Source organism: Silene latifolia, unplaced genomic scaffold (genome assembly GCF_048544455.1).
Source record: "Silene latifolia isolate original U9 population unplaced genomic scaffold, ASM4854445v1 scaffold_73, whole genome shotgun sequence".
In the NCBI taxonomy this organism is placed as follows: Eukaryota; Viridiplantae; Streptophyta; class Magnoliopsida; order Caryophyllales; family Caryophyllaceae; genus Silene; species Silene latifolia.
The window spans coordinates 1,685,903-1,710,322 of NW_027413640.1; the positions used below are offsets into that span (position 1 = coordinate 1,685,903).

Genomic DNA, 24,420 nt, shown 5'->3' on the forward strand with positions numbered 1-24,420 from the left:
AATTTTTCGTGTCTTCTCTTCTATTATGCTTCTATTATTTGAAATTTTTAGTCATTATTTGTTGTTAGTTACGGAAATGGTAGCAAACTAAGTTGAGGCCTTCCTTTGGTGACCAGAAAGAATGGCTACTTGAATTTCTCCTACCGCGCGTCTCAGGTAAGTATTTTCATTCACTGTGCCCTTTGCCATTTGATTTTGGGAGCTGAAATTACATATTGTTTCTCATGCTTACAAATCCTTATAACGCACCCTAATCTGGGTATCTCTGCATTTAAATACTCCATCCATTCCAATCAGTTCTATATATTTGATTGAAATACATCTTACATATATTACACAAATTTGTAGAAATGATTGGAATGGAGGAAGTAATGATTAAGAGCCAAATGCACCCTGCTTAGTTTCTCAGTTGACCATGTCAAGAAACTGGAAAAAGAATTGAATATTCTTGAATGAGTCATAAATTCTGTAATGGAATAATCATGTTCGACACAGTTATTGCCACATTGTTGTAAAAAATGAGACTCTTGTAGTTATTGAGATCACGAAAGTGTGAATAAATTTTGGGAAATATAAGCAGGGGCAATGTTAAAGGAGTATGTGTGCAAAACATATGTTAGTTTTTCTAGATTTAGTTACTTAGGATATATTAGGCCCTAAATCTTGAAGCTATTCTCTTGTTGCTCTTGATGCACCTTAATGTGCCTTTCAATTACATGGATTACGAATTTCTAGGATTCATGCCTTAAGGAGTTACGTGCCTACAAGGTGAATATGGAGTACTATTTAAAATGATGCCACCAAGTATCCATGTTTACAAGCCTGGATAATCTTTTATAAGGCCCTGGTTGTACAAATGTCTTATTTTGGTAATTCTGGTTGGTTGTACAAATGTCTTTGTTTGGTTTTCACACTTTTTATTGATAATTTCTAGGCAAAGCACAGTTACATAAGTTGAAACATTGTTTTGTAATTTCTTGGCAAAGATATTGGCCATTTACTTGCAAAAATACGTTTTGTCCACACAGGAGACAAGACACTCCCTTTCTTCCCAGTTCCATAAATAGCATTTTTTTGAAAAGTAGTTGAGATTACCAAGCACAAAAACTCTTACAATATTCTGAGCCCCAACATGGATATGAGAAAAGAACATCCAACATAGATATGAGAAAGGAACAACAAACATGAGTAGGTAGATAAGAATCCTAAAGATGATATCATGAAGGGAGGTGTTTGGATTGAGGGATTTGGAGGGAAAAGAAAGAGAGGGAGAGTAGGGGATTTAAAATCCCTTGTTTGGATAACAAATGGGAATGGAGGGAAATGGAAGGGGAGAGATTTGAAGGGATCAAATTTTTCTCCTCCAAGCCTTGCTAAAATCTCTCCATAATAGACAATATTTTGAAGAAAATTATATCCAAACACCCCAACCCTATTCCCCCTACCCTTTCCTTCCCTCTCTGTCTCTTTCCTCCTTCCCCCTCCCCTCCATCTCCCTCCAATTTTGCTATCTAAAGACACAAGGTCTCGAGAAGTTAAGATAGAAGTGACCAAGTGATCTAGGTTTCTGCTACAATTTTCTATCTACACTCCAAATATCCTGGAATAAAAAGGGGCAAAGATGGATTATTCATCCATATCCATGATTGTTGTGCCTAACACGGATATGACATTAGAAATAAGGAGTTGAGTAACATAGAGCATCTCAAAGAAGACGATAATTTTCTGCAATACTAAGAACAAGTCTTCCGTAGGATGGATAAAATCCGTCACAAGCTTGCGACAGGTTAAGTACTACCCATGTGGTTAGATAAGACAAAACAGTAACCGTCACAAATGAGAATTTGTGTACTAAGAACCATCTTTACAAGAGTTGGTGACTATTTAGTTAGTCTCCCTTAAGATCGTAATATCCGTCTTAAATAAAAAATTGAGTCATGTACCTCATCATATAAATTGAAAGGATACAACCTTTCCCATCTTATTAGGTGTCGTGCATTTTGTCTTGCTTATCTGTTTGACATGTTTTTCAGTTAAAACGGACGCCAGTTCTTAAACAAGAATTTGTATTGGCTATTTATGGTGCCATACACTAATTAACTACTTCAAGCTCCTTATGTTACTAAATTCGAACATGACAAAATAATTTATAATTAACAATATCTTGGAATATTGCGCGCTAAGAAAGCAATAATTTGTAATTAACATTAGCTTGTTAGGTGTTAGCCTTATTCTTGCCCGATATTATGAAGTGGCCTTGCTATATTACAGGTCACCTTAGTACGTAAGAGAGACGATGATGATGGAGTTAATGGTGAAGCCATGAAGAAAATAAGTCACAGATTTAGGGATGGAGACAACAACAAAATTGTGATTAACAAATTTCACATCATGTAGTTGGATGTTTAATTGGTTTGTACTGTAGTTATAGCATTTGAACTACAACTTTTATTGTAATCCGAACTTAGTTTTGGATTCGAATAGGAGTATGTGCACGTTCAACATTTGAGATTATTGATATTGAATGCCGAAAATTAAACTTATTAAATCCATGATCAAAATCTTTAGCTTTTTTTGTTTTTGTTTCTAACCCAATCATATCATTTAAAGATAAGAAACTCGAATTTGTAGTGGATCAATTATACCAATGATAAGTGTAAATCAAATCTTTCATAGACAATCATCCAGACAAACTTTCAACTGATTGTGGTCACAAATTACGTTTTGACCTCTTCTTAGATACAATCCCAAAAAAAGGGAGGAGCTTAATCGCGTGTGTTTCTTAGTGATTTTTGTGACCTCGTTACGCTTAAGAAATAAAACTAAATTGGTAAAAATATCTTGGGGTACAACAACTAGTATATATATAAATAGGATCAAGAGAGTCTACCCATTTTAAATGAGTCCTGCGTCTAAATCTGGAACGTCGGATAAGATGGATTAACGCGTGAGATTGAGCCACGTGTACAATTAACGCATATGAATAGCTAAGATCAACGATTTTTAGCGAGGGTAAAAATGTAATCTGCCGCAAACAAAACACCAACTTCACGTGTAAGTTCAGCCCATTCACCCATTTCACTCTCTCCCCATTTCACTCTCTCTATTCAATCGTGTCTTTCAAAATTCAAGCTTGCTTTATGATGGTGAGTTTTATTTGCTCAGTTTCATTCTTCTTTTACTCTTATTTGTCTTTGTAAACTAATTTTTTTCGGTTTCTATGCAAATTTATTAGTATAATTGATTCCTAAATGTCGAAACCCTAACTTGATTGTGCTTACAATTCATCAATTGCGTCGAATAATTCAATTATTTATGATAGCTAGTATACATATGTTGTCGATTTTCAGTGTTCCTATGTTTTCTTCGTTCAGTATGATATGTTGTCGATTTTCAGCGTTCCTAAATTTTCAGTTTAATAATTGTGTTATGATGATGATTTAATTGTGTTACATTTTAGTTTAGTTGTGTTACAATCAATAATTGTTTCCCCGAATTTTTGTTATTTCGTCATACGTTTGATTGTTATTATGTATATTTATAGTCAATTGACGATTTGAAGCTATGTTAATCCGATATAATTTTTGATTCTCGATTGTAGTGGTTTTCTCTTTGTTTTATGTTGATGATTGATTTCAACTTCATACTCCGCACCATGTATTGACATTGTTTTTACTCAGATTTAATTTGTTTGGCATACATGCACCTTTCGAACTGCAGATGTTTTAGTTCTACCATGTCTATTTTTTTCGGTGTGAATAAGAAGTAGCACCTCGTTGGCGATCTGTGTTTATTCAAGGTTTAATCTATATTCAACATTTAACCTATTTGCTTCTCTAGTGTTATGCCGGAGTTTACTTTGTGCGTCTTAAACATAATTAAGTAATTAGCTGCAGCTTAGAGTTCATAGGTTTATGATTACAGGTTGATTCTTTTGGTTTTGATTAATTCCTTGCTTCGGTTTTTCAATAATACATTGACATGGTAATTCATGGTCATAAATCATAATCCTTATAGTATTTGTGATTTTTCAGTTTCTATTTTCTAAGCTTCTACTTAACAGAATTCAATGTGTAGGTTGGAGAAATTTGAGAGTTACTGACTGTATTTAGATTCAAAATGTTTTAGCAATTAATCTCTGATCTTAATGTTGCATCCCGAACAATATAAGGTCCTTGACAATTCACATTATGCTGGCTGCTTCTATCTTTTTGAATGAGACATTCATAAATGGAATAGGTAAGCAAATGACTGAGATAGAGGGAGTATATTGTTAATGAGAAAGCTCAGTTTGGATTTTGCTTAATATTTTGGTTAATCTAGTATAGCAAATGTTTCGTATTGGTCATTGCTTCATGCTACTTATGTTGTTCGGGTTGTTTAAGAATGACATTTTTTAATTTTTGTGATTCCTATGCTCATGATTTTGATTTTTGTTTTCAAATTTCATTATAACCAACTATTCATACTAAATCGAAAACTGAGGTAATTTTTTCATCCTATTTAATTATGCTTTCCTTGATTTAGTATTGTGTTTTTTTTAATCGTTTTCGAGTTTGTATTGCTATTTACAGTGTTTTGATGTTTTTCTCGACTATATTCTTGATATTGTTTGGCTCATAAATCAAAATATGAATTTAAAGTAACAATACTTACTCAATGATATAACATTACTTATTCAATAGAGTAATTCCAATGCTACTCCAATGCAATTCAGTAACACAAGTTACTATATAAAGTAACACTTATTATTCTATGATATAATACTACTTATTCAATAGAGTAACATTTGTTATGGAATATTCGATAGAGTAACGTAAGTTACTCTATAAAATAATACTCCCTCCAATTCACAATAAACCTCCCTATTTTCTTTTTCGGTTATTCACAATAACCTCCCTATTTCCTTTTTTGGTAAGTGTTTGTGTGGTCCAAATTTAATTGTATGTTGGGGTAGTGTATTTGTGTGGTCCAAATTTAATTATATGGTGGGATAGTGTGTTTCCTTAATTTTTGTGCCAAAATAAAATGAGAGGTTTATTGTGAATTGGAGGGAGTACTAATTATGCAATTAAGTAACACAAGTTACTCTATAAAGTAACACTTGTTATTCTAAGATATAACACAGTTAATAGAGTAACATTAGTCATTCAATTTGTTACAACAATCACAAATATGTGTTACATTAACGGTGTATATGTGTTACAATAATGGTGGATATATGTAAGCGTGTTATGATTAGAATCTCTCTAAATTAAGGTTTCGATTAATTCTTTTTCATGTTCTTGTGTAATTTTTTAATTTTTAAATTGCTTATGATGATAGCCTTCTTAAGCTCATTGTTCCAAATCTTGTAGTTGTTCCTAAACATGATTTTGTCTACTGTTGATTGAGCATTCTGTCGAAGTCCGGAGAGAAATCTGCTATTTTGATAGAGGAATCAACACAAATTTTTAGACAAGTTGAGACGTCTTAGATATTACTATTATTTTAATATAATCGTGTTTTCAATGGTATAACCAGCGTTTGGTAATGATATATTGGTGATATATAATTGTGTTGTTCTGTTAGTTTAATGGTATAAGTGTGTTATTGTAATAGTATAGTCGTGTTATTATAATGGTATCACAATGTAACTATAATCATATAAGCGTGCTAGGTCTTTCTATAACTGTATTAGTCGAATTAGCGAAATCGTTGGCATACTACATTAATTTCTTATACATTATTTAGGTGTACTATTTTAATGACATATACGAGTATCATAGTATTTTGGAAATTTGTCGTCTATTAGCTCAAAAGGTAGAGCATTGCTTATTGTGCAAGATGTGGGTTCGAGCCCCACTTAGATGAACGAATGTCAGTATATTGTTTAAACATTCAATGTGAGAGACTCAATTAACGAACTAGTTATAATCTTAAGTTTAAGTCGTGCAACACTATATGTTATAACCCTAGTTACACGATAAAGTAACATTAATTACTCTATGGAGTAATACACTATAGCACTAATCGCTATTATAAAGGAACACTAGTTACTATATAAAGAGAATCGTGTTACAACAATCACAAATATGTGTTACAATAATAATTTATTTTTATTGCATTAGAAAAATGTGTTATAATAATAGTTAATATTTATTACAATTCAAGTTTATAGGTGTTCTAATAATCTATGTAGTATTTTTTTTTTTTTTTTTGACAGCTGTAAATAAAGATTTTACAGTTTCATGGCTTGCTTAGCTAAGCTATGCGCAAAGCCATTTAAGTGCCTCAGAATAAAGTTAAAACATAAACAATGAAAGAAGCTAAAAGAACCCCGAATGTCCTCCAATAAGCCCACAATCCTGTGGTTATCCTTGTCAACCCCCGCTATTTGATTAATAAGCTGCAAACAATCCGATGAAATGTCCAGATGAAGGATCCGCCTCTCTTGTGCCCACTCCACAATATCACGAACTCCCAAAGCTTCAGCCTCCAAAGGCGATTCAGCTCTGGTGCGCACCTGTCTCCGACCCAGCTTTTGCCCCGTACCATCATAAGCAATCCACCCGAAGGCTGCCTCAAGGGTCCGGTTCCAGCTAGCATCCACTTTCACACGTATCACAGCACACCCGGTCGGCTTACCTAGAATACACACAGGATGACCATTGCGAATAACCATAAACTCCTTTTGGGACGACCCCTCCTCCTCAATTCGCATGTCAACCCGAGCCTGTCTCGAATCAAGTGACTTACACAAGATTTGCACTCTCTCCCAGACAATATTATAGAACATATTCGTGATCACTTGCGAGTTAATAACCTGATCCTGGAATTTCGATTTGTTTCTCAGTGTCCATAGACACCACAAGATGGCCACAAAATGGATCACCTGGCACGTCCCCTCCTCTCTTTTGCTCAAATAGTGAATCCAGTCACATATCCAATCAAAAATAGGAATGCCCCCAGCACCCTCAACCCGAATGCCTAAGACCGAGCCTGCCCAGATTCTACTTGAAAATCCACAGTCCCTAAAAAGGTGTTCAGGAGTTTCCATGCTTCTTTGATCCCCTTTACACATACCACAGAAAACATCCACTTCAATATTCCGTTTAGAAAACTCGTGCCCGGTCGGTAAAACGTTGGTAATAATCCTCCAGATAAGGATTTTCCACATCTGCGGAACTGGTAATTTCCAAAGCACTTTCCGACAGAAAAGCCGACCTCGATCATTAAGTCTGCTATTGTCCTTTACAGTTCCTGCTTTGACCATATACTCTTCAAAAATTAGGCCATATCCACTCTTCACCGTACAAGTGCCCGGCGTCGTGCGTGGCCAATAGACCTTATCACCCATTCTTACTTCACATCGCGGTATAACAAGAATCCGTGCTGCCCACTCATCTGTGAACAAACCTTTTATGAAGACTTCATTCCAGCTACCATCAGGTTGGAAGAGGTTCCTTACCTGTAAATTAGCCAGATGACCATTACTTTGATTCAGCCATTCATTCCTAGGCTCCGGCCGCTCTCCCCCCACCCATCTTGCCGTCCAGACATTTATCCTTGAATCAATACCAGGCTTCCAGCCAATATTCTCCATAACTATAGTTAGCCCATGCAGAATGCTACGTGTGCCCCACGAACACCCGGAACCCCTGATAGGAGTCATACCATGTTGGAACACTTGTGTGCCAAAAAGCTTTTGTCTGAAAATCCTGCAAAAAAGAGATGACTCTCCAGAAACGATTCTCCACCCATGTTTAGCCAACAATGCTTGATTAAGGCATTTCACATTACGAATGCCTAACCCACCCGCACTCTTCGGCAAACTCAGGAAATTTTTGCTACACCAGTGGATATTATTTCCCATCTTACATCCCGCCCACCAAAATTGTGCCACAATAGAATTAATCTTTTTTGCCACACTTACCGAAACTTTGAAGACCGATAGAAAGTAATTTGAGAGATTAGATAGAATCGATGAAATCAGAGTAAGTCGTCCTGCTGGTGATAGAAAAATCCCATTCCATGAAGAAATACGTCTGGTGACATGATCAATAAGGGCATTAAAAATACCTTGTTTTGATTCTTTAAATTCCGCCGGGATCCCAAGATATTTCCCAATACCATTGTTCTTCTTGATATTAAAAGCTTTAATAATCCTCTGTGCTTTAATCAGAGTAGTATTCGGGCTAAAAAGAATCCCTGATTTATCCACATTTAACCTTTGACCCGAAGCTTCGCAATAATCCTTGACAATTTGCACCAAATGGGTCACAGTATCCCCTTTATCCTTGAAAAAGAAGACCGAATCGTCCGCAAAAAATAGGTGTGTAATTGGCCGAACCTCCCTAACTAGTTGAATTCCATGAATCAACCGTAGCTCATGAGCGTGCTCAATATTTCGGGAAAGTACTTCCATACACAGAATAAAAAGATAAGGGGATAGTGGATCACCTTGCCGTAATCCACATCTAGGTTTGAATTGTGGTAGAGGTACGCCATTCACCAGAATTTCATAACTCACCGACGTAACACAGCTCATCATAAGCGTTATCAAATGTTGAGGAAAGCCATACCTTACCAAAACCGCTTCCAAGAAATCTCATCTGACTCTGTCATACGCCTTACTCGTATCCGCCTTGAAAGCACCTAATGCTTGTATCCCATGCCCATGCATCGAAATTTTATTAATGGCCTCATGAGCCACCAGAATATTGTCGCTAATGCTCCTCCCCGGGAGAAAAGCATTCTGTGTTTCACTTACTAGCGAACTCATCACCTTTGCCAAGCGATTTGCTATACACTTTGTCACAATCCTCATCATCACGTTACAAAGGCTAATAGGATGGTAGTTCGAAACTCCTTCCGGACTTTCGTTCTTTGGGATAAGCACAATAAAAGTTCTATTAAGCTCTCGCAGCACCCTACCGGAACTAAGAATAGATAAGATAGCCTTTGTAAAGTCACCTTTGATCATAGACCAACACCTTTGATAGAAGATTGCGGGAATACCATCAGGTCCCAGAGCTTTGAGGGCTCCCATTTGGAATACCGCCGTGCGGACCTCCTTAGCTGAGAAAGGCCTATTTAGACGGTCCGCCTCATCCTGTGAGAAAGAGTGATCAAGATGCTTGAGCATATTCTCAAAAACGGAACGTTCTCTCCACTCCACACTATCGTTCGAAGATAAGTAAAGATCCATTAAAGTTTTCTGAAATTCTCCTCGAACATGACCCTCATCATAATGCCAATTTCCATCCGAGCCTTTAATCCCGTGAATATGATTTCTCCCCGCCCGACCTTTAACCCAATTAAAGAAATATTTTGTGCAAGTATCCCCATCTACCATCCACTTAATCTTTGCCCTCTGCTTCCAAAACGCCGTCGCCGCCCTTGCAAACTCTGTTACTTCCTCATTTACTTTTGTATATTCCTCATCTCCAATCCCCGTGATGGCCAACGTCATGCCATGTTCCAATCTTTGATCAAATTCTTCCCATTTCATTCTCCATTCAGCTCGTTTATCTAAAGTTCATCGTTTAACACTTGTCCGTATTCTAGATAATTTCCTATTTACTTGATACGCCGGGGAGCCCTTGTCAACCCTTTTCCAATCAACCCGAATTCTTTCCACACACTCCTCATGATCCAGTACCCAAGCATCAAGCTTGTACGGTCTATTTCCAGCTGTGGCTACAAGATTCAAATCAATTTCAATGGGTGCGTGGTTCGAAATTTGGATAGGGTAATGTTTGATTCCAGTATTTGGGAAAACAGTGAACCAATCCCTCGATCCAAATGCTTTATCAATTCATTCATAAACCCGCTTCTACCCCTTGCGATTATTACACCACGTAAAACGTGGTCCCTTAAACGGAATGTCCAAGAGTTCATTACGGATTTTCCATAAACTAAACTCATCCGCTCCCCCTATAGGCCTTTGGCTCAAGCTTAGTTTGTCACATCGATACTCAACCTGGTTAAAATCCCCCACCATAAGAAACGGAGCCTTGCAAGACCCAATCCATTCCTCAACCTCTTGTAACACGGATGCACGCAAGCTTACACTCGGCGCGCCATAGAAAAGCATAAGATACCATACTAATCCATTATATTTTTTGACCAAAAGGATGATGAAATGATTACATGCCTTAACCAAAGACACACGAGACTCCTTCCGCCATCCCACCCAAAGTCCACCCGACGCCCCCACGACATCAACCCCAAAACGCTTGTCAAAACCTAACGTCCTAAACATAGGGAAAATCCGACTAGCATTACATTTAGTCTCTATTAAAAACAGAAAATCGTAAAATTTACTACCTACCAACGCTCTTATTTTGGGAATTGTAGGGGTGAGCGTGTTATTGAGACCCCTACAATTCCAAACTAGACCCATCATGGTGAAAGAGGAGGTTGTGAAGGCCCAACCTCCGCAAAGCCATCCAGATCAGTATCAACACCCCCCCATTCACAGACGGAAAAGACGAATCACTTGACTCCACCATCACCACGTCCTCCACATGTACTCTAAAACCCCAAGTGAGTTGCTGCCCATCCTGCTTTCCCTTCTCACTCTCTGGTGCCCAGCATCTTCTTTTCGCCATTTTACGCAAATATTCCTTAGCCTCCTCCACAGACTGTTTAGCAAAGTCAGGGGCAATATAGTCGCCAGCATCAGTGCAACATCTACGTTTCCTTGCCCCTCTTATCTCCTCTTTGTAGTCCTCCCTCAACTCAGAAGCATGGTAAACATCAATTAGTCCCAAGCAGCCATCAGAAGAGTTGCCCACAGGCAATGCTGCAAACAACTTAGATTTGGCCCCCACCTCAGGTACATCAAACAGCTTCACCCCAGAATCTCTTTCTGGTTTCTTTCCCTTGTCCCTGTTTCCAGCTCTACTAGCCTCAGCCTGCATTAACTTCTCCCATGGAACCAGATTAGATGACCCTTCATCCATTTTCTTCCACTTTTTTTCAATAGCAGTGGAAAAGAATGAAGGTGGTGCCTGATTGTTCTACATATCATCCCCAATTGCCTCATGAGAGGTGGTATTAAGGAGTCCCACCTCAGAAGCATTACCCAAAGCTAGCTGCAACTCCGTGTTAACCTCTGTAGTATCATCAGAGGAGATAACAATGACCTCCTCCCCTTCCTTATCATCAGAGAAAAAATCTGATGCTATAGATTCCGATGCAAGAATTTCCCCAGACATTAATGGATTAACAATGGGCAATGCCTCAGGCTCATTGTTGATTTCAGTATCCTCATTGTTGCTATTTCCCAAGCCATTGGACCCAGTATTTCCTTCATCCATTAGAACCATCATAATACCATCATTCTCTTCCCCATTTCCAGCTACCTGCCCTGACCCATGACCCACTTGTCTGGTAGTACCATCAGTATAGTGATACACAGTAGGCCATCCCTCCACAGGTGGGTCAAAAGTTTGATTGTACCCCCTGTGTTCATCCTCCATATGTGCCCAGCCCAAGTCATCTTCAATTCTGTTCAGAATGGCCGCTTGATTTCTCTGATCACGGTCCAAAGCACCAATAAGACTGTTTTGATTTGTATACAGAACATATGGGTCCTCAGCTTGGACCTGATCAAACACACTTTGCTGCAACATATTCAATTCTCCCTGGACCTCCAACTCTTCCCCTGCACTATGGTAAACTTCATTATTAGCATCTCCCTCCTCTAACCAACCTCCTACCCCAGGTGGTAAGTGATTATCAGTACCCATCACAACATCCTGAATCTGGTTAGGCTGAACTTGTCCCTGAATTCCCTCCCCCTCCATATCCTGTGCCTCAGCCATAGCCACATCACCCTGCACTCCCGACCCCATTTACCTCACCTGACATGTGATTGTCATGGTCATTGTTTAGAGGATTAATAGCTACCTCCCCAACCCCATTACCAGCATGTACCATACCCGTGTCATGATCACCCACCTCATTACCAACATGAAACACAACTGGTCCTGCAAAAGGTTGACCTGTGACTGCAAAAGCCATCCCCGGTAATACTCTCCCTCCAGGTGTTATGCCTAGGTCAAAGTCCACTGCCCTCTCAGGGGATTCCCACCTCCTTCTTCTCCTATTGGAGCGCCTAGCATTCCCCAGCCTAACTCTGGAAGACAAATACTTTGTATTGGATGGGGTAGCACGTAAGTCTAGATTGAACATTGTATGAGTACTGTTAGTTTGAAAAACAGGAAAGCCATTTTCCACAGACCTATCAAGCATACCATTTATCCCAGACACCACAGTCATAATAGTCTCCCTACACTGAGCCCCTTTGTGACCAATTTTGCACACTTAATACAGTATTTGAAAACTTTCTCATAGCGAAACTGAATCCATAACAGATAACCTCCCTCCATGGCCAAGAAAAAGCCGGGCATTAAAGGTTCATTTAATTGAATGTGGACCTTCACCCTTAAGTAGTCATTGTCAGGGACGAAATGAAATGGTTCCACTTGGTAGTTATGACTCAGTAACTTACCAGCAATATGGGTTACTTGCATATTCAAGTACTCAAAAGGGAGCCCACAAACTCTTACCCAAACCTCCGCATACGAGAATCTGACTGTACGCGGCACAGTGTCACGAAACCATCCACTTCGAAAAAACCATAACATCACCATCAATGGTTGCTGTTGTCCTCTGCAACAATCCCTCCATGTCCTCTGTTTCAGTACAGTGAAACACATAGACCTCACCCATTCGAAAAGCGGTGACAGTCCCCTTAGTGGCCCACTTCTTCCTGATCACATCATTGATCGACTCCGCCTCAAATAACCGATAGTCAACCAAGAAACCTAATACACAACAACTCCAGAAGTCTCTAGACTTTCCCAGTTCAGTAGGGTCAACATTAATGACCCCACCAGACCTCGGATATCTCCAAATATTTGCATGTAAAGGATTCATTGGGTTGAACTCAGTTGATAGATTAACCTTAACCTGGTGGTAGCCCTGATGATCATACATATTGTGATGCACATCATACCCAGGCTCATTGTTCCCATGACCATTACCCCCAAAATGATTCTCAGCCTCCATCCTCTTATGAAGAGATTTGTTTGAGTAAAAGAACTTAGACGTTGATAAGCAATAAACTAGGTCGTTAATATACTAGAATTAAGCTACCAAATTAACAATTTATAAGCCAAACTATACTCTAGACTACTCTAAATGATAAAGTAATATAGTGCAAGTAAGGGTCGATCCCAAGAGAAGGTCTTTTAAGCTAAATACTTGGATTGTAAACTATTGACTACTAAAGACAAGATTATAAACAAACAATGGTTATTCACAATGGCAAACAATAGAGGGACATGAAAAGGGGGTTTTTGAGTTGATTGGTAACATGAAACAAGGTAAAATTGCAAACTTTGTCTAAGAAGCAAAACAACAAACACTTGGTGAGCAAGATGGTTCAATAATTTAGAGAACTTGGTGCAACCCTACAAGTTCCAACTTTTCTCAAAGCAAGACTCTTTTCTCTCTAGTTTTCATTTACCCAACAACAATCCTCAAGCAAGTAATTACCACTATCTAAGCCAACAATGATAATCCTACTTCAACTACAAATTCTAACATTAAACCATGTAAGAATTGTAACCAAGAGCATGAAGAACAAAACCAAGAGGAAAGTAAATGGGATATCACAAAGATATGTTTAAACCAACAAATCCTATGATACAATCAATTTCTACTCACAAAGGTTGATACTTTAAACCAAGATAACAACAATCATGAGATGCTTCAACAAGTTATTACAAAAGCAAGCAACTTTGCAACAACAAGCAATAGATGAATGAAAAAGAGGCAAGGGTAATTACTTCTCACAACAAAACATTCATCATGTCATTAGAACTTAGAAATTGAAATAAATGAAAGAGTAGAGATTAAGGAGTCAATACAATGATAAAGATGGAAACTTGCAATGGATTACACCAAGTAGGGAAGAATTAGCCTTCCATAGTCTTCATAAAACCCAAAAACAAAGAAAGATTACAACTTGAATGCCAAATAAATTGTTCTTGCTAATACAAATTTCTAGAGATTATTCAATGCTTAGGTGATAACTAGGTCTTCAAACATGAGGGGTATTTATAGGGCTGCACGAAATTCTAGGGTAATACGGGATTTGGGCTTAAATTTAAGCCAACGGGCTTAATAAAAGTCACGAGCACAAGACAACGGGCAGATCGCTACTGAATGGCAGATCGCTGTGGCATCGCTTTCTTTGAATGGCAGACTAGTGGCGCATCGGCTGTGGATGGTGGCGATCGCCAAATTGCACAAACGAATTATTTCTTCACTTCCTCAACATGAGTTCTTCACTACTTAGCCTTCATGCTTCCTAGCAAGGAATGTCGGCTCAAAATGAATCGGTTCATGTAAGGTCGTCTCCGCGTGATTGCTTGTCTACTAGTGTGGCTAGAGGCTCGCTCTTGGGATTCCGGGTTCTATCCTCATACGAAGCTCCACACATGAATCAAAACGCATTAGTTATGACAACCATCGGGACGGGAAGATTAACTCTTGATTCCGACAAAAAGACCCTTAATTAAAAGCATACTTGGCCTAAAAAGGCCCTAGTGACTCGACACTTCTTGACTCTATCAAACTCCCCCACACTTGGACTTTTGCTCGTCCCGAGTAAAACTCAAGAAAGCATTCGGCAAGTCCATAAGCGGGTGTAGGAGAGAATGACCACTCTTCCCTCACCTCTTCCTCCTTATATCTCCCTCTTGAACTACCACCAATTAAAGAGAAAATCTAGACTCAAAGGTGACACAAACTCTTCTCTCACTCACCCTCCTTATATCATCCCTCACACAAGACACGACATGACTCCAACTCCGACTCCTCACATAACTCCACCCTTCTTATATCTCCAAAGTAGAAGTGGTCACTCTTGCCTTATCCCAAGGCACAAGCAAAGTGACCCAACCAATCCTCCAAATCATTCATCTTCCCCTTATTTCACCCCCTTATCACTCCATAAAGAGTATGATCATGCTACTTGGTTGGCCACACACCTATGCAATTCAACAACCAAAGTAGCCAAAGCAAAAATCCACCGATTTGGAACAAGTTTTTGTGACTCAAAAAGAAATTAAATCCTAAAGCTAGCCTCCTTCCAAGACCCTCCTTATCACTCCCTTCTTGTCCCTCCATCTTTTTGGTGGTGCATTTTTCAATTTTTCAATTTTTTTGTTGAAAATCCCTCATTTTGCCTAAGGTGCCCTTTCGGGTTTTCACCTTAGCTTTTCCTTTCCTCTCATGGTGGCTCGCAACTCAATTTTTCATTTTGCCCGGAACGCCCTTTCGGGTTTTCATTCCGTCCTCGGCCACCTTTCCCAATCTTGCCTAGGCGCCCACCCTTGTGGGTTTTCACCTAGCCGGGATTTTCGTTTTTTTTTTTTTTTTTTTTTTTTTTTTTTTTTGCATTAAACAACAAGAAATTTACATATAATACAATCCAAATTCCTCCCCCACACTTACATTCCACATTGTCCTCAATGTGGAGGAGTCACACACTTTTTCTTCAAGAATGAGAACCCGAGGCACCCCCTTGATCATGGGTGCCTTGGTTCTTCCACCTTCTTTCTCTTCTTTCTCTTTCTCTTGTGGCCCGGGCATAGTTTTGGTCCACATCTTCTTGGGTGATAGAGGGTGGGATGGATGGGTTAAGAGACATGCCAAATAGATCACGAACTATCCCAAGTGTGTCTTCTTGGGTCCTTGCATCGTAGTATGAATCTTCGACATACTCTTGATATCTTTCATTTTGGACCCCAAATTGTTGGTCCATTTGGCCTCTCCACTCATTTTGCTCCTTCCACATGTTGGCATTGGCCGTCATTGTTTGGTCAAGTTGTTCTTGCCAACGACGGTTAGCCTCTTGGTTAGCAATCATTTCCCTCATCAAAGCCGTTTGATTTGTTGCGGCCTCCTCTATCAACTTCCCCCTATCATCAACCACACTTCTCCATTGATCTAGATTCTCCAATCTTGGCGTTTGTTGTTGTTGCCAAGAATGGAGATTCTCCACACGTCCACTTATGGTAGTGAACACCTCTCTTGTCTCTTTGAAATAATCGTACATATTTTGTTGCCAAGGAGCAACCGGGCCATGAGAGCCCTCCTCCGCTTCATGCATTGGGGTGTCCATGTCCACGGGAGGGTCATTTGGTGTCTCCTCTTCTTCCTCATCGGAGGTAAAGTCCGATACATCCATCCAACAAAAGAAATGCCTACCATGGGTGCCACTTGGCAAAGGGGAGTTTTTAGGCCTTGGAAGCCTCAAATACTTTTGCTTGTCGGGGCCCAACCAATATCCTCTAAGGGGGTTTTGCCTTACTTTCTTGAACATCTTACACTCCTCAAGAACAATATCATTGTACAAGGGAAGACCCTTAGTCTTGAAAATGTCTTGGGATTCATCAATGTCCCCCTCAAAGTGTGCAACAAAGAATGTGATTGCTCCCCCACAATTGATACTCCCTCCCGAACTTTTGGTCTTGTGAACCATGCATGCATCAATAAAAAGTTGTACCCAATCGGGCACTCCTACCCCCTCCGGGAGCATGGTCCACATGGTAGTTCGGATCTTTGCATTGACCTTAGTGGGCTCTCCTATGGCATAGAAGATGGTGGTTATGAAGCGGGTGAGTAGTTGCACAACGGGGTTGGTGCAATAAGAGATCATGTTGTCATATTTGGCATTTTCGGATCCTACAATCTCGGTCCAAGCCGCATCACTCCTTTTCCCAAGCATGAGAATGGGAGATGGGGCTTTTGAAATTCCCAAGACCTCCCTCACTTGAGTATGGGTAAGGGTGTGCCACTTTCCACTCACTCTAAACCGGATTTTTTTCTCTCTTCCCTCCGCTACATTACACTCCGTCAAGGTGGAAAGGAACTCTCGGGTAAAGGAGGTGTAGGTGTAATCCCATAACTCATCATCAAAGAATGCCTCTAGGCCCACCTTAGCTAGCATAGCCCGGGCTAGGGTGCCCATGCCTAGGTAGTTTAGGGTGGGGGGGTCAAGGAACCGGGTGGTTTTGATTGGTTGTTTTTGGTGTAGGCCGAGTTTTTGAAAGATTTTTAATTGGTTTGCATCTAACCCTTCCTCCCCGGTAAAAATTGGTTCCACCACATCTTCAATCTCCTCTACAACCCTTTTCTTAGATGGCCTTCGGAATGGGTTTAATTTTGACATTCTTGTACCTACAAAGAAAGTTGATACAACACAAACAATACAAAATATGGCACTCAAAATTTTTTTCACTCTTTGGGACAATTCACCAAACACTTGGTGTGCACTAGCTCAAGAAGATGTTCAAAAGCTTGTGTTTGGTGTTTGTCTTGCCTCACCCAGAAAATTTTACCACCAACAACAACTATAACATCAAGAGACAACAATTAATCCAACTAATTCACTAGAACAAGGCGAAATTCGGATTATAAGAGAGCAAGAAAATGAAAGTTGAGTTTGGTTGTTATACCTCCCCGAATTCCACAAAATAATGCTCCTTGTTGCTCCTAGTTGCTCAAAAACCCGTCCTAAACCCTTGAATTCCAATCTTGAAGCTTGAAATTTGAGGTCTTGAAAGCTAGGGTTCTTCAAAATTTTGGGGAAAAATTCTGATTTTTGGTGGAATCAGAGGTATTTGGTGTTTGTGAGGGAAGGATTGAGGCCAAAAGATTGAAGGATTGAAGATTTGATGAATGTTGGGAGGGATTTTGAGTGATTTTGGGTGGAAAAAGAGATGAGAGTTGTTGGTGTTCTTCGAAAATCTGAAATAAGGGAGTTGGGTTTGTTGTTTCGTGGTTAAGATTAGCAAAAAAAAACCGCTGTAGCAGAAACGGCAGACTGCCGAGGTTTTGGCAGACTGCCGTGGCAGACTGCCGAGGGGTTTGGCAGTCTGCCAAAATCCCTGATTTCGCAATTTTTTCGTTGGCTAAATTTTGGTATAAAACCAAAATTTAGCAAATTAAGCTTCACTTCTTCCTTGCTCTTTCTCTTAACATGCTCCCATTCAATTTCCATCCAAATTTCCGTCACTTGACCAATGACACGCCTTCCGAGGTGATGTAAAAATCAACTTCACACCTCATAGAATGATTAGTAACTTCATGAATGTTAATGCAATTTATTAACAAGAATGTAAATAACGGAATGAGAAATGACGTGAATGTAAATTCTATCTATGAAAAACGGGAAATCCTACACTAAAAGAGAATATTTACAAATTTGTGCCGTATTTTTAACGTCGATGGCTCGACTTAGTCAATGTTGGAGAATCAATCTTTGTAAATTGGATCTTCTAAAAGAAGATCCTCTTCGCCTTGTAGTTCGATTCCTTTGTAGTAATTCTTCAACCTTTGCCCATTCACCTTTATCACTTTTCCCGAGGTCGGGTCTTCCACCTCCACCGCTCCGTGTGGAAAGACTTTCTTGACTTTGTAAGGTCCATACCACTTCGACCTTAGCTTGCCGGGAAAATTCTTGAGGCGACTTTGAAAAACCAACACATCTTCTCCCTCTTTGAAAACCCTTCTTGTGACCATTTTGTCATGCCAAGACCGAGCCTTTTCCTTGTAGATGCTAGCATTGTCATAGGCATTGTGCCTAAGCTCTTCCAATTCTTGTATTTGAAGCTTCCGGTGCAATCCCGCCTCATCGACATTTTGATTAAAAGCTTTGATTGCCCAATAGGCTTTGTGCTCCACTTCTACGGGAAGGTGGCATCCCTTCCCATAAATTAGCCTATATGGGGACATGTCGATTGGGGTCTTATAGGCCGTTCTATAAGCCCAAAGAGCATCTTCAAGCCGCTTGCTCCAATCCTTTCGGTCGGGATTGACCGTTCTTTCCAAGATGTGTTTAACCTCCCGGTTAGAGACTTCCGCTTGGCCATTTGTTTGGGGGTGATATGCCGTAGAAACTTTGTGAAGCACACCATATTTTTGAAGCAAGGTTGAGATCACCTTGTTACAAAAATGAGTCCCCCTATCACTCACAATGGCTTTTGGGAAGCCGAACCTCGAAAATATATTACTTTTGACAAATGCTTGCACCGTCTTTGCATCATCACATTTCGTGGGGATGGCTTCCACCCACTTAGAAACGTAATCGACCGCCAAGAGGATGTAGATGTATCCATAGGAATTAGGGAATGGCCCCATGAAGTCTATTCCCCAAACATCAAAAATCTCCAAGTAGAGCATCGGTTGTTGGGGCATTTCGTTTCTACGTGATATGTTGCCAAAACGTTGGCATCTATCACAAGTAGTAACGAAAATATGAGCATCTTTAAACAACTTGGGCCAATAGAAACCGCACTCAAGGATTTTACGTGCCGTTCTATGAGGCCCAAAGTGACCCCCACATGCGTACTCATGGCAATGCTTTAGGATGGATGGAATTTCTACATCCGGCACACAACGGCGGATGACTTGATCTTGACACATTTTCCACAAGTATGGCTCATCCCATATATAGAATCTAGAATCGGACTTGATCTTGTTCCTTTGGCTAGATGAAAGTGAGGTGGGAAATTTCTTGGTGACCATGTAATTGACAAGGTTGGCATACCAAGGCGCAACGGCCTTCATGGAGTAAAGGGATTCATGTGGTAAGCTACCGTCAACTACCCCCATAGTCTTCACGAGATCTTCATTGATGTGAAGCCTACTCAAATGGTCGGCCACCACATTAGCACTCCCTTGCTTGTCCTTGATCTCTATGTCAAACTCGCTCAACAAAAGCACCCATCTCATGAGCCTAGCCTTGGTGTCTTTCTTGTCTACAAGTTGCCTTATAGACTTATGATCGGTATAGATGATGACCTTAGCACCCAAGAGATAAGCCCGGAATTTTTCAATGGCATACACCACCGCTAAAAATTCCTTTTCCGTGACGGTGTAATTTCGTTGAGCGTCATTCAAGAGTGAGGAAGCATATTGGATCACATATGAAGCTTTGTCATCTTTTTGTCCCAATACGGCTCCAATGGCAAAATCGCTTGCATCGGTCATGATCTCAAATGGTCGATCCCACTTGGGTGCTTGAATGATTGGGGCCGATACAAGTCTTTCCTTCAACAAGTCAAATGCTTCCCTACAATGATCATCAAACACGAACTCTACATCCTTGTGCAAAAGTTTGCACAAGGGGTTAGCTATTTTGGAGAAATCCTTAATAAACCTTCGATAAAAACCCGCGTGTCCCAAGAACGATCTCACGTCTCGAGTATTAGATGGATACGGTAAGGTTTTAATCACATCCACCTTTGCCATATCCACCTCAATCCCTCTTTTCGACACTATGTGTCCTAGCACGATTCCACTACTCACCATTAAATGACACTTTTCAGAATTTAAAACAAGGTGAGAGTCTATGCACCGTGATAGGACCATAGCGAGATGGTCTAGACACGAGTCAAATGAGTCTCCATGAATGGTGAAGTCATCCATGAAGACTTCCAAAATACGCTCCACATAGTCCGAGAAAATGCTCATCATGCACCGTTGGAAAGTGCCGGGGGCATTGCACAATCCAAAGGGCATGCGGCGGTAAGCATAAGTACCAAACGGGCAAGTGAAGGTTGTTTTGGATTGATCCTCCGGGTGAATGGGGATTTGAAAATACCCGGAATATCCATCCAAAAAACAATAGTACTCTTTCCCACCTAACCTCTCTAGCATTTGATCTAGAAAGGGTAGGGGGAAATGGTCCTTCCAAGTGACTTGGTTGAGGCGGCGATAATCAATACACACCCTCCATCCCGTTTGCAAACGGGTGGGGATCAATGCCCCTTGAGTGTTTTTGATTACCGTCACCCCTCCCTTTTTTGGCACAACTTGAGTAGGACTTACCCATTGGGAGTCACTAATTGGAAAGATAATACCCATTTGAAGAAGTTTGATAACTTCTTCCTTGACAACTTCCATCATAGGTGGATTAAGCCTCCGTTGTGGTTGCCGAACGGGTTTTGCATCCTTTTCCAATCGAATTTTGTGCATGCAAGTGCTTGGGCTTATCCCCTTGATGTCCGCGATGCTCCACCCGAAAGCTTCCTTGTACTTGTGCAAAACATCCACCAATCTCCTTTCTTGATCACCCTCAAGTTGGTTTGAAATTATGAGGGGTAGAGTGTTATTTGCCCCAAGAAAGACGTATTTCAAGTGGTCGGGAAGTGGTTTTAGATTGGGGGTGGGTGGCTTAATGATGGATGGAAGTGGTCTTTCAAGGGAGGCTTCTAAGGGAAGGAATTTGGGGTAGCTAGGATTTGTCTTTAAGCAAAACAAGTATTCGTGGAACAGGGGATTTGGCCGATCGCCGGTATGGCAGATCGCCATGGCAGATCATGGTTTTGTCCGTGAGATCGCCGTGGCGATCGCGGTGGGGTTCGGCAGACGCGAATCCCCGATTCCGCCCTCTATCTTCTCCATTTGATCTTCTTCAAGGGTTATTTCTTCCTCTAACTTGTTGACATAATCCTGCACATCATTAGACAACAAAAACCGCAATCCTTCTTTCTCGACATTGTTAGTGAGGGCTACCTCGAGTGGGTCCCTTTGACTAATTTGGTAAACTCGATTTGCCAATTGTTCAATTTTATCAAGAAAGTAACAACTCAAATCATCGGTCTTTTTCATCGTCTCATACACATTGTATTTCAAAACTTTCCCTTCAAATTCCATGGTCAAAGTACCATCATACATGTCAAGCTTGGTTTTAGAGGTTCTCATGAAAGGCCTCCCTAGCAAGAGGGGTGTAGCCTTGGAGTCCGGCTCCATGTCCAAAACATAAAAGTCGGCCGGGAAAATGAATTTATCAACCTCTACCAACACATCCTCTACAAGACCCTTGGGGTGAATTGTGGAACGGTCCGCCAATTGGATCACAACATTGGTCCTAGACAAGGGGGGCAATTCTAAGGTCTCATAAATGGAATAAGGCATGACATTAATAGAGGACCCCGAGTCTAGCATAGCTCTAGCAAAATCTTTGCCTCCAATTGAGCACGGTATAGTTAGCATGCCCGAGTCATCACACTTTTTGGGAAGATTTTGTTTGAAAATGGCCGAGACATGCCTACTAACCGTGACCCTTTCTACTCCTTTCCTTGGCTTCCGTTTAGGGGTGCAAAGTTCTTTGAGAAACTTTGCATACCTAGGAACGGTTTTGATGATAGTAAAAAAAGGGATGTTGACCTCACATTTCCTAAAAGTTTCATAAAGATCGGTGTCTTTATCAAACTTCTTGGGATTTGTGAGGGCACTAGGAAATGGTACCTCCGGTTCATATTCCTTTTCAATCTCTTGGAGTGAATCCTTTGTGTTGGTGCTTCCTTCCTTTCCTTTGTCAATGCTCAAAGGACTCCTCTCTTTTTCCTCATTAGCTTTTGAAGATGATCCTTTCCCTTGTTCAACCACAAGTTCCTCTTCAATTTGATCTTCAACCTCAATAACCCTTTCTTGTGACTTGCCCCTTCTCTTCTTCTTGGGAGGGGATTCTAAAGTTCTCCCCTTTCTCAATGTCATGGCACTAGCATTCTCTCTAGGAGGAAATGTAGTGGAGGGAATAGAAGTTGAGGTCCTTTGATTTTTCTTGGCAAGTTCTTGGGCAATTTGGCCAAGTTGGACTTCAAGGTTGGCAACCTTGGCATCACTAACATTCTTGTCGGCATCAATCTTGTCAAGCCTCTTGTTTGTTTTGACTTGCTCTTGCAAAATGGTCTTAAGCAAGTCTTGAACACTTGGTTCTTTTTGAGAATTGTTGTTGTTACCTTGATTGCCAAATTGGGATGATTGACCTTGGTTTTGGTTTCTACCTTGGTTGTTGAAATTCCCATTCCTATTTCCTTGAGAGTTTGAACCTTGACCCTGTCGGGAATTTTGGTCCCTCAAGTGGTTGAATTGACCATTCACAAAGCTCTTTGAGGTGTCACCACCCCAACCAAGTTTAGGATTGTCTCTACTCCCAACATTGTAAGTATTGCCACTAGGGTCATAATTGTAGTATCCTCCCCCTTGAGGATTTCTAGCATTGTAATTCCCATACCCCATTGCACTTACATTCTCCTTGCTTATTCCTTGCTCTTCCATGATGGGACAAGCTTCCATTGGGTGTGGCCCTTGACAAAAATTACACTCCACATTAGATCCTTGTGCTCCTCCTTGATTGTTCCCCACTAGTTGAGCAACCATTTTTGTGAGATCATCCACGGTTTTCTCAAGCTTGTGGGTAGAAGAAGAAGGTGTCTCAATGAAGTTAAGATTCTTTGACCCTCGGGTTCTTCCATATTTCCTTGTGCTAGCGGCCAACTTTTCTATGATCTCATTTGCCTCCGCCACGGAATAGTTGTCAACTCCACCACCCGTAGCGGAATTAACCATGATTTGGTATTGTTGTGTAAGACCATCACAAAAGTTGACCAAAAGGTCATCACCACTAAGGCCATGGTAAGGACATTGAGCAACTAACTTCTTGAACCTCTCCCAATACTCATATAAGCTCTCACTTGCATCTTGCTCCGGAGAAGTGATGGCTTTCTTTGCATGGTTATGTCTTGAGTCGGGGTAGTATTTCTCAAGAAAAGCCGCTTTCATGTCCTTCCAAGTACGGATTGTACCCGGTTGAAGGTAAAACAACCAATCTTTTGCCGCATCTTGAAGTGAAAATGGGAAAGCTCTCAACTTAAATTGATCTTCCGTGACACCATTTGGAATTGCACCCTCACACATCATATGGAATTCGGAAAGATGGCGATTTGGGTCATCTCCCGCATGTCCATGAAACTTTGGGAGGTTGTGAATGAAATAGCCCTTCAATTCAAAGTTGGCATTAGCCCCCATGGGTGGGTAGGCTATGCATAGAGGTTGAGTGTCATAATTCCTTGCCCGGAGCTCCCTAATAGTTCTAGTATCATTCGCCATTGAAGGGTATTCCACTTCAATTGGCTCTACGTCAATAGGATCTTCTCCAATAGGGGCTTCTAAAGGTGGTTCTTCTACTCTATGTGCTCGTTGTGCTCGTTGGTACCAAGGGTTAGTAAATAACCATGAATAGGCACCAAAAGCGTCTTCGTCCACGGAAGTTGATTCACCGTGTTGTGGGGAACCAAACATAAACCTTCGCACTAAGCAAACAAATTAGAACTTCCTATTACTTCTAACAACAAGAGGAGTAATAAAACAACTAAACATAAATTCACAAACTCAAGTTCTAGCTATGTTGCCCTTCCCCGGCAACGGCGCCAAAATTTGATAAGCAATAAACTAGGTCGTTAATATACTAGAATTAAGCTACCAAATTAACAATTTATAAGCCAAACTATACTCTAGACTACTCTAAATGATAAAGTAATATAGTGCAAGTAAGGGTCGATCCCA

At 40.5% G+C, this 24,420-nt stretch overlaps 2 protein-coding genes and 1 long non-coding RNA gene across 3 annotated transcripts; 1 reads left to right on the forward strand and 2 right to left on the reverse strand.

Annotated features, from left to right (window-relative positions):
- Positions 1–3,041: 3,041 nt before the first annotated feature.
- Positions 3,042–5,717, forward strand: LOC141640161 (uncharacterized). Its single transcript, XR_012542885.1, has 2 exons — positions 3,042–3,146; positions 5,358–5,717. It is a non-coding gene; the product is annotated as an uncharacterized LOC141640161 (long non-coding RNA).
- A 503-nt stretch (positions 5,718–6,220) lies between these two features.
- On the reverse strand, positions 6,221–6,703 carry LOC141640181 (uncharacterized). Its single transcript, XM_074449068.1, has one exon. It carries the CDS (start codon positions 6,701–6,703, stop codon positions 6,221–6,223), a length of 483 nt encoding a protein of 160 aa, XP_074305169.1.
- An 8,856-nt stretch (positions 6,704–15,559) lies between these two features.
- LOC141640182 (uncharacterized) lies at positions 15,560–21,381 on the reverse strand. The gene is made up of 4 exons (XM_074449069.1): positions 20,426–21,381; positions 19,418–20,335; positions 18,861–19,300; positions 15,560–17,244 (listed from the first exon to the last, which is right to left on the reverse strand). Exons 1-4 carry the CDS (start codon positions 21,379–21,381, stop codon positions 15,560–15,562), a joined length of 3,999 nt encoding a protein of 1,332 aa, XP_074305170.1.
- Positions 21,382–24,420: the final 3,039 nt, after the last annotated feature.